The 11,093-nt window shown below is 44.2% G+C and overlaps 1 protein-coding gene across 4 annotated transcripts in view; it reads right to left on the reverse strand.

The window, feature by feature from the left end:
• Window positions 1-11,093, reverse strand: part of LOC128352035 (vesicle-associated membrane protein 2-like) — a 46,922-nt gene extending 35,829 nt beyond the window's left edge. For all 4 annotated transcript variants that reach the window (XM_053312195.1, XM_053312194.1, XM_053312193.1 and 1 more), the window contains exon 1: window positions 10,972-11,093. In XM_053312195.1, the coding sequence (XP_053168170.1) occupies window positions 10,972-10,973 (2 nt within the window). In that variant the 5' untranslated portion in view covers window positions 10,974-11,093. The remainder of the gene's footprint in view (window positions 1-10,971) is intronic.

Below are 11,093 nucleotides of genomic sequence, written 5' to 3' on the forward strand. Positions count from 1 at the left end.
GTTAGCTTTCACAACTGGCTGTGGCAATGTTGACTCTGGAGATCTCTCAAAGGTATTGCCGCTAGATCCCATGATCACCCAGCAGAGTCAGAAACAGTGTGACTCTACAAAACAAGATGGCTCTGGGGATTGAGACCAATCCTCCTGGTCCAAGGTTGTGAGGTGTGTTCGTAGAGGGATCACTTGACTCCGTTCCAGCCAATAAAGTTACATAAAGTGGCCACTGCTCCATTATCATACACGTGCAGTGAAACATTTCTAGGCTGTAAAATCTACTCCTATAGGTCAAAGGTGGCAGGGCATGTTTGTAGATGGGTCACTTGACCCTGTTTTGGCCAATAAAATTACACAAAATGGTAGCTGCTCCATTACCACACATGCACATTCAAACCTTTACAGGCTCTAAAACCTTTTCATATTGAACCAGGGTGGCAGGGTGTGTTCCTAGAAGGTTTACATGCCTCCATTCTAGCCATGTTTGGGTATGTTCTGAGGGAAGAACCTCTGTTGGTTTAGGGCTCATGTAAACCGGAGACCCACCTTGATCGGTGTTTTGACATAATGTATATAACTTTATACTACCATTAAAAGATATATTTCTGCAAAGCTGGCTTTCTTCACCTTTAGTAAGAAAATTTACACTCTGCAGGCAGGATTGACATTATCTGGTAGTTTTTATAGTCCTTAGTTTTTAGCTTGTTATTAACTTTTAATCTGAATTTAAAAAAATATTAATTTTAAATGTGGTTTTAGCCTGGTCTTTTAACTTGTTTACCTTTTATTTTAGATTGCATCTATTTTGTTAATGTTGTGAGCCGCCCTGAGCAGTATTTTACTGGAGGGCACGATCGTTGCTGGTTACACAGGGATGTCTGTACATAGCCTAGAATGACTGAGATGAAGACTTTGAGGAGAGCATTCCATGTTTGAGAAGTAAGGGATGAAGCTTAGTCCCACCTACTAACTCTGAACAGAAGCAGGGTTGCTATCGCCCCCCGTTTCCCAGCTGGCACAGGTGCAGAGAACAAGCATGTCTATTCTGAGAACTAAGCGGGCAGAGACAGTAGAAAGCTGTTTGTCAGAAATGAGGAAATTGCCCACAATTAGGTATTGATGGAAGTTGTCGGGGAATTACGTGTTACACTAACTGCTCAGATGCTGCTTCACTATTGAAATGAGTTATAATGAAAATAAATCTTTTCAGTCAATGAGATGGTCTTGGGGTAATATCTTAACACCTTTCAGTGTGGAAGGGTGATTGGTGTGCCCTTTCTATGTATATAATGCCTGAGATCCACTGTAATTCGCCCCTCCCCCCCGCCATTTCTAGTACAGAAGGGAGTTGGAAGATGGATGGTTAGGATGACTATGAGCCCCAAAAGGCCAGAGGACATTCCCTGATACTGGTATCTCAGACCCTCCTGTGATGCTAAAGTTTAAGGCATTTATTTTTAAGTAGGCGCCATGGTGAGTAATCACAATTGAGACCACAACACATAGAGAGGTTCCTTAAAGCCAATGGGGTCTTCTATTCTGGGGCTAATAGCAGCATTTGGGAACTGGGAGGACTCTGTGTCAGGACCACAGTGTAAAGGGAAGAGACTAAATATCCCCTCTGTATGCACTGTAGTCTCATTTCTGATTGCCATGCTGCTTTTTTAAGTTTTAAAGAAAACAAAGCCCTTAGGACTCATTCAGCATCATGTGGTTTGATCCTATTTATTATTTATTAATTATTTATTACATTTCTACACCCCGCAATCCAACGTTGTTTGCAGTTTACAAACTAAAACAAAATATAATCATTCAAAAATCAAACTTAAAACCATAACATCTGAACAATTTAATCAGTTTAAAAACAGTTTAAAAACCCTGGAAGGCCAGACCAAACAAATAAGCCTTAAGGGCTGTCTTAAAAGCCGATAATGTATTTAAACCAAGTCAACTAGGAGTCCAACTTGAGTTCAGTCTGAAAATGGCAGTCACAGAATGAATAATACAGAAAAGAGAAGCACAATGTGTTTAATTATTCAGTTTACTGAGCATCTAAACCCCAATGTGAAATATTTTGCCTTTATGTAATCAAGATGGCAGGGGAAAGTGGAGCCTGTCTGTTATCAATCCAGCAAAAGGTAGCTGCGACTCACATTCCTAACCAAGGCAAGTGGAAGAAAATCAATAAATGGAATCTCTCAAGAGGGGTCCTGTCTTGCTTCTAAACAGCTTGGAAAGTGTACAGTAAGTACTCAACAAAAGACATCTTCCACATCAACATGTTCTAGGTTTATTTTCCAGGGTGCTTTCCAGATTAGACCCTGCAATGGGGTCATGTTGTATCGCAGAAGTGTGCTTCCACACTCCCTGCATTGTGACACTGCAGTCCCTACGCGGACAGCAGGGTGCCATTCACATTTCCAATGCCTTGTTTCAAATTCAATCACTGCAATATAGAGCTAGGATGTCGTATATCCGGCGTAAGGAAGTTGCTGTTTTTGGAGATTGTTAGTTTCCGCAAGACTGCACCCCCTGCTGTCTACGTTTCAAATGCGACTTGCCTGAATGGAGGCATTTTGCTGTTGTTGAGCAGCTAGGCTGGAAAGTGCCCAGGGCATGCACCAATGCTCAGAATAATCAGGTACAAATTGTTCAGAGCAAAAACATTCAGCGGTCATTAGCAAGTTTGTAGTGTGGCAACTAGATGCCTGTATCACTGTTCTTTTGTGCTCATTTATACCAGCATACACAGCCATTAAAAACTATGCCAGCAGCAAGACATCCCTTCCCTGCAAGTCAAAGGTGGTGATATGAGCAGTGAATATATTCTCACCAAGGACTGTCATATATTTTGTATGGCACATGACAAGTTTTTCACATACCCACTAGCTGATTTTTGTCCTTTAAAACTGATGCTCCTTCCACGCCATGAACCTTTGCCAACCAAAAGCAGGAGGAATCCAAATGGAACCAACTGCTTCCTAACAACTGGGAGCCTTGCTCAGCCTCTGCATTTTGGCTTCTTTCCTTTTAGTAGGCAGTGCCAACTGCGGAGGAATGAAACTTACAGATGGAATTCCATTTGCACATCTGTTTCCCCAGCTCCTGGAACCAGGAGCAATTTTTCTACAGAAAACAATCTGCCCATAAAATAATCTGCACTTCCAGCCAGTTCCATCTGCCTAGCTGTTCCCTGAAAAGAAAAAGAAAAGGCGTTTCAAGCAAATATCTTGGATTTTTTAGTGTATGCATTTTGCTCATTTAACTTTATTCATTCTTTTAGCCTTAAAATTGCACAGACACTTTATCTTTCTCATTAATAATTTCAAGTGGGCCTTAGGAAGGGAAATGGCTATTGCTTCTCAATTTGTGGCATATATTGCAGAGGCTGATGGGAGTGGGCAGAGTTTGGAAAGACAGGTTTTTTCAGTGTTATGATTCTCTGAAGTGAGTAGCTTCAAGGAAGCTTCATGAGTACGGATATTTTTACATACCTTTTAAACAAAAGTTCCCACATGGTTTACACAGATATAAAATGGCTTTGCTGGGTAAAAAAAAGAGAGAGATGGATTAGGTCCCCAGGGAAATTGGGGCTGATAAATTGTCTGCAGAATCCATGATTTCTTGTAAACGTGTTAAACAGAGGTTTGGGAAGTGAAGAGTGAATGCTGAATCAGTGGTGTTGACTCATTTATTGCAGGTGGATAAAAAGAAAAAAGCAGAGAGATTATAGTTTCTGAGAGGAAACTATATTAATATAATGCTCCATTTTATGTATATGCTGTTATTAAAATCCACAGCAGAGGATTGCTTTGAGGCTGTAATCAGGCAGCCTGTAGAAGCTGAAGACTCATGAAACCCACCACGTCAGTGAAGTTCTGAATATGATCCCATTGTTATCTAGGAGTAACAACAATGGAAGACAATTTACAAGGAACACATCTGGAGAGTGACAGAAGGCCAGGATGCCAGTAATGGGAGGTCATATTCAATCAGTGACTCACTCCCTAGGAAGCTCTTTCAGGCTAGGAGAGATACTGTTGCATGACTATGGCCAGTGATGATGCTGTCAGGTGAGACTGGGGACTGGTGTGACGCACTGAGACAGGTTCCAGAACTCCCATCTCCGACTCCCACTCACCCAAGACATTTTCAACGCAGTCCTTTGACGTTAACATTTCCAGGTGGTGTCTGGTTTGCAAAGTCTCACAGGTGTCTGAGGGTGGGGGTTTTTTGGGGTTTTTTTTTTTGCCTGTGTTTAAAATGTTGTAAACACTTCTTACTGGTCTCAGGCTATTGGATGATGCAGTATTTGCCCTTTCATGCACAACATCCCAATAAACAGCATACACAGAGAGATGATTATTCATACTGAAGATCTACCATTTTCAGTGCATGGGGAATTCAAGAATGCATTGATTGTTCTGAGCTATACTTTCATCAGGCAAGGAAAGCAAACAAGAGTTGGACTCGGGGTAAGAGGTCCCTTCAAATGTGGAAACAGGTTCCAGAAGACTGTCCGGATTTTATCTTCATTAGCAGCATGCAAACTGTCCCACCCCGCAGACAAGAGCCCATGAGGTCTGGAAGGCAGCAAGGCGAGGTGGGTTGCAGCACTACAGACAGCTCCAGGAACCAGCTGCTGACCCAACAGCAGCCAGAGGTAGACTGAGTTCTTCAATACCTCCTGAGGTCAGGCTATCCCTCCTGGACTCTGCTGGGAGAGTGGAAGCCTTCTGACCCGGAGTCTGGCACCTGCCCCCCCCTCTACCTGACAGCCTGTTGCTGCCCTTGGGATATAGATATCAGGGAGTATGTGGGGAAGGGGTAATGGGGGAAGGGACAGTTAGAGCTATCAAGGGAAGTGGGGAAGGGACCAGCTCCTCACGGGGCTCAGGTTCTAAGTGTGCCACTTCAAGGGGCTGAAGCCAAGGGTGCATGCAGATTCCCACCCACCCCCTGATTTGAGGAGTTGTCTTTTGATTTTACTGACCTCTGCCACCAAACCTCATAACCCATAGCTTCAATGCCCCACCCCATCCCTTCAAGAGTGTCTCTCCCTCCCATTATGTGAAGAGTTGGTCCTCAAGCTTTCCCTCTGTTTGCACCCCTGGCTCCGGTTTTTGGGGTGTGCTGTTACACAGTGGCAGAAAAGCTCCAACTCTGGAATTCTCTAAGACCCTGGTGCAGTGATGGGGCCTGGGACTCGGCCCACCAATAGTCCTGCCTCCCAAGGTTTACCCTCAGAGTCACTACCAGGGTGGGGGTCACAACACTTTCCTTAAATAGGGAAAGAATTCTATGATGCTTGTGAACGAATGTTGCTGCTGTATACCGAGCTAGATCATGGGTCCAGTACTGGCTGCTCTGGTTAGAAATGGCTCTCCAAAATTACCCAGCCCCGCTAAGCAAGATTGTTTCAACTGGAAATGCTGGGGATTTTATTTGTTTATTTTAGGTAGTGTTATCCTTTTTAAAAGAAACTTCAGATAACTATTCAAAGCACCTAAGAACATAAATCAATATCAGAGGAACATAGGAAGCTGCCGTATACCTGTATGCTGTATGCTGTTACAGGGGAATAACAACAGAAGAGAGGGCATGTCCTCAACTCCTGCCTGTGGCTTCCAGAGGCATCTGGTGGGCCACTGTGCAAAACAGGATGTTGGACTAGATGGGCCTTGGGCCTGATCCAGCAGGGCTGTTCTTATGTTCTTATATAGAGTCAGACCATTGGTCTATCTAGCTCAGTATTGTCTACACAGAATGTTGGCAATGACTTCTCTAAGGCTTCAGGCAGGAACCTCTCTCAGCCCTATCTTGGAGATGCCAGGGAGGGAACTTGGAACGTAGATGCTCTTCCCAGAGTGGCTCCATCCCTTAAGGGGAATATCTTACAGTGCAAACACTTCTAGTCTCCCTTTCATATGCAACCAGGGTGGATCCTGCTTAGCTAAGGGGGACAAGCCATGCTTGCTACCACAAGACCGGCTCTCCTCTCCTCAAGACCAGCTCTCCTCAAACCAGCAAGAGAGGGAACTTGAAACCTTCTGCTCTTCCCAGAGCGGCTCCATCCCCTGAAGGGAATATCTTACAGTGCTCACATGTGTCCTATCACAATAGGACAACTAAACTAAAGACTTTAAAACACCACAAAATGTAAAGGACTTCCATCATCGATCAACATTGAAAACATACAGTAACATCAGTACACCCTTACTAAAATGTAGCACCTGCAAAAGCCCACTGAAATAGATGTTTTTTCTGCCCATTGGAAGGTGAGCAGAGATGGAGACTGAGGACTGAAACAGGGATCTGCTGCATGCAAAATGTGTGCTCTGCCAAAGAGCTCCCATTAGTAATAATTCTGTCATTCAAACACCATCCAAACTAAGGAATCCAAGCATTATACAAACGTCCACCTATAAGTCTTATCATCAGATAATTTTGGATTGCCTTTCTTTATCTATTGGGGCTGAAACAGATATGATGTGGGAAATCCAGCCCAACCTTTATAGCTGGGGTGGGGGAGGCACGTGACGTGAGAACGCACAGTTTTGATCACAAAGGTGGCTCTGGGTAAGAAGATTCTTCTTTGGTGTTTCCCCAATCTCAACTGCTCCCTATGTGTGCCTCTATGCTTTTAAGATCTGAGGGTGTTAGGGGTGGGGGTAATGGTTTGTTTTGAATGGTTAACTATGGCAGCACAAGAATACACTCAAAACAAGATAAGTATAGCTGGAGGACTGTGTCTTGTTAGTACAGTTTATATAATGCTGCAGCAGGAAACAGTTGCATTAATCACCAAAGAACAGCCACTCAAATGAAGGCATTTGACGTCATCCTGCCTACTTATACACACATACAACTAGGCAACAGCATCAATAGCATGAACTGCAGGGCAAGATCATAAATGATGGGGTGGTACTGGGGATCCCATCAAATGTCTGGAAAAGGGAGTTACACAATTAAAGCACTTGGGTCAGAGATACAAAGAACAACATATTCTTGAATTAGACTTCTAGGTGTTTTACTATTTATAAGACTATTGCAAAATATGAAATGCCCTACATCCAGGTTTTTGTTGGTGTGATGAATGGCTTTGACCCTCCAATAATCATACAAAGGCCTTTTGCTTTCACTCCTCAGCCAAAAATACAGAACAATCCCAACTCTTGCTGTGGATGTTGCAGTCACTCAGGACACCTATAATATTGTGCACTATTAAAATACGTGATCCCTTGATCTCAATGAAATTTAGGCATGACTCCGCCCAACCTTACCCACCCCCCCATCACACCCAATAACTTGTAAGAAGTAAAACATTTCTAATGCAATGTAAATAAGGTGAAAATATCATGGAACATATTCTGACATAATGTACATGAGTGTAAACACAGCAAGGCTTAAACAACTGACAGCATTAAGGATCAAATTCAAACATAACTGTTTACAATTTGCCCATTATTGTTAGCTACTGCATTTTCAAAATTAGACTAGGCAAGCCAGAGGTGCACCTAGGTAATTTTAGAGCCTGGACCGAAAGGCCTTTGGAGCCCCCCCACACCCTGCAAATTAAGCATCATCATGCTTGGATGGGTGACCACACCACCCAGGACAGACACACCACACTACCCAGGACAGACTAAAGCCCAGAAGTCCAGGGATAAGAGGCAAGCACTCTGTGGCAAGCACATGTTCAAGATTGTGGTTACATGTTCAAGATTAAGGGAGTTACCCTTCTTAGGTTAAGGACTGGATTCACTCCTGCCATGGATGTCAGAAAAAACACACACACACACACACACACCCGCCAGAAAGAAAGAAAGAAAGAAAGAAAGAAAGAAAGAAAGAAAGAAAGAAAGAAAGAAAGAAGTAGAACAAAGGAAACCTAGGAATGGGGAGAGCAACTTCTGTCAGATAGAGATCTCCTAAATAGGATCCAGTGAGGCTACAGTTTCTGGGGAAAATTCATCTGGGGCTAATAGAGAATTGGAGAAGAGATTACACTTTGGTTGCTTGCCTCCAGGGAAGGATCAGGTCCAACCCTTTGGTTTCCATTAGAGGTCCAAAGCCATGTCCCTTACTGTGACAGCTTGCCGGTAGTCGTAGCAAGAGCTGTAAGCCTAGTGTATATATGCAGACTCTCCTTGCTTTAGGATGGGGGTTCCTTATGAGACCAAACTACTCTCAACAGTGACTGCACCTCTATGGGACTCAAATCTTACAAGCATAGAGGCAGACTATGGAAAGTTGAGTCTCTGAAGCCAGGAAGCAGCTGGGAATAGCATGGAGGTGGCATCCCAGAGTCATGTGCTTTTCACTTAGTGGTGATCTTGATCTAGAGAACAACCACTAGTTCAGGTTTATACCATAGGTTTGGAATGAGCGGAACCTATAACTTAAAACAGTATCTTTGTTTCAGGACAAGTCAAACCTGCAATTCAAAACAAACTTATCACACCACCACAACCACACAGCTCTTTTGATATGCACTAGCTCCACACAGATCCACTCAGCCTATCGTTTCAGCATGCCAGTTTTGCCTTGTGACTTGGCCCAAATGCTCTTCATTTGATTCCAGGTTTTCCCCCTAGTTATAAATATTGATGTTAACAGAATGAATCATAATTGCTATTAAACATTTGAAACACAGCATGATGATTTAATAAACACTTCTAAAAACAGATTTAGCAAACTGTCATCATGTACTAAAGTGCTGTACTGTAACACACACACACAGACACACACACACACACAGACACACACACACACAGACACACACACACACACACACACACACACACACACCCGGCTGACATCCATAGTAGCACTACACTGGTGCAAGAGTGCTGACACTCGCAACTTCCAGCCACTTCTGGCTGACGGGGGGAACGGGGCGGCAGGGAGGAACGCTGTCACCCCGAGGGGCTTGAAATTTGCAGAGCGCCGGCGGGGGAAACGTGGTGGTGGGGGGTGAGTACACCCTCCCCTGCCCTTAAAGTACTACCCCCGCCGGTGCTGAAGCACCGAATCCGGCCCAGCACAGAAACGTTTCGGAGGCCTTTACAATGGCCTCCGAAATGTTTCGGGCACAAGCCTAGAAATAATAAATAAATAAATACATAAATACATAAATAAATAAATATCTGCAGCTCCTTCTGTCCTCTTATTCTAGAGAGAAACTTGGAGTTTGAAACCTGGAGTGTACAACCAACTGCATAAAATTCTGCAGCTCAACAGAAGGGTTGTTCCTGTGAGTCTCCATCTTTAACATCAGCTGTCCCCAGAATCCAGTAGCTCTGTCTGCAGTCGCTCTGTCTGCCCTCTCCTAGGGAGAAGCTGCCCAGAGCTAGAAAAGACTGCACCCCACATCAATAGATATAAAATTCTATTGTACCTTTGTGTGGCTTTTAATAGTAAGCTGCTTTGAGAGCCAATATTGGCTGAAAAGCAAACTATATTACATTATAAAGCTGCCGTATCTGGGGCCCTCACTTAATAGTTTATCTAGATCAGTACTGTCTGTATTGAATGGCCAACAGCTCACTAACAGAGATCTTTACAAGACAGCCACAAATGTCCTATACCAGAGATTGAACCCTGGACCTTATACATGGAAAGTATGTGTTCTGTCACTTAATTGTGTTTCTTCCTAGTGCATGACAAAATGATCATCTGATTGCTCCTTCATAGGGATAGAGTAAGCCCAGTGAGAAAATCCCACAGATCTCATTGTTAGTTATTCAAGGCAGAAATGAAGCAGCAGATAATGTCTAAATACTGAGTTTTCCCAGTTCTTTTTCCTGCATAAGTTACCTAGGAAGCTACCTTATAATGAGTTGGACCATTGGGCCATCTAGCTCAGTATTGTCTATGACTGGCAGAGTTTCAGGCAGGAGTCTTTCCCAACCCTATCTGGAGATGTACCAGAGGAGAGCTGGTCTTGTGGTAGCAAGCATGACTTGTCCCCTTAGCTAAGCAGGGTCTGCCCTGGTTGCATATGGAAGGGAGACTAGAAGTGTGAGCACTTTAAGTTATTCCCCTTAGGGGATGGAGCTGCTCTGGGAAGAGGAGAAAGTTTCAAGTTCTCTCCCTGGCTTCTTCAAGATAGGGCTGAGAGAGATTCCTGCCTGCAACCTTGGAGAAGCCGCTGCCTGCCTGAGCTAGATAGACCAATGGCCTGACTCAGTATATGGCAGCTTCCTATGTTCCTATGTATGTACATTCCTTGCCTCAAACACATATTTTACAGCCTAATCTCAGAAGGTACACAAACTTACAGATAAGTCACTTATTACATTCAGGCTGCAATCCTGGGCACACTTAGCTGGGAGTAAATCCCACCAAACTCAATGGACTGAATACACATGATCGGTCAGTTCCGTCCAGGTGTCTTTAGGGGAAATCCCAAATCACTGGGCAAGCCGCTTGTTTACTTTTATGGAATATCGGCTGCAGCTTTGCCCATCCCCACCCCGCGCGACACATTTCTGCCCTCACAAGCCACAAATGGAGGCTTTGCTGTTCCACAGTAATCCCCTTCTGCCAATGTTTGGAAGTAAATACAGGAAAGAAAGCAATCGCTCAAAAGCTCAACCCGCAAGTTTTCATGATACTGTATCTAAGCAGTCAACTTTCCGGGTACCGCATGTGATTGCTTAAACAAAACCCTTCCAAGGACTAAATTAACAGATGTTTCCCCCGTTCTTGAAAGCAGAAGGTGCCACAAACAACAACGTAGCAGAGATAAGAACTGTTCCCGCAAGCGATCCCCCAGCGCCCCAAGCCTTCTCGCTTCCTATAGTTGTAGAGTAGGGAACACGCCCATGCACAGCCGAAAATTCGGAGTTTTCAGCACCACGGCCGCCGGACAGCGCCCGAGAGCTGCTTTGACAACAGCCGCCCCTTCGAGTCCCTACAGCAAGCCCATCGGTTCCGACGGGGCGAGCCTTTTAGACATTCGGTTACACTTACATGGCTCCTTATCTGGCCGTCTCAGTCTCGGCTTTCTCCCTCACGCTCAGTCGCTAGCAAAGATGGCTTTCTACCTCTGCTTTTGATGCAGACAGCCTCTTGGTCTTGTAGGCACTGTTGCT

The sequence above is a fragment of the Hemicordylus capensis genome, chromosome 3 (assembly GCF_027244095.1).
Source record: "Hemicordylus capensis ecotype Gifberg chromosome 3, rHemCap1.1.pri, whole genome shotgun sequence".
Taxonomy (NCBI): Eukaryota; Metazoa; Chordata; class Lepidosauria; order Squamata; family Cordylidae; genus Hemicordylus; species Hemicordylus capensis.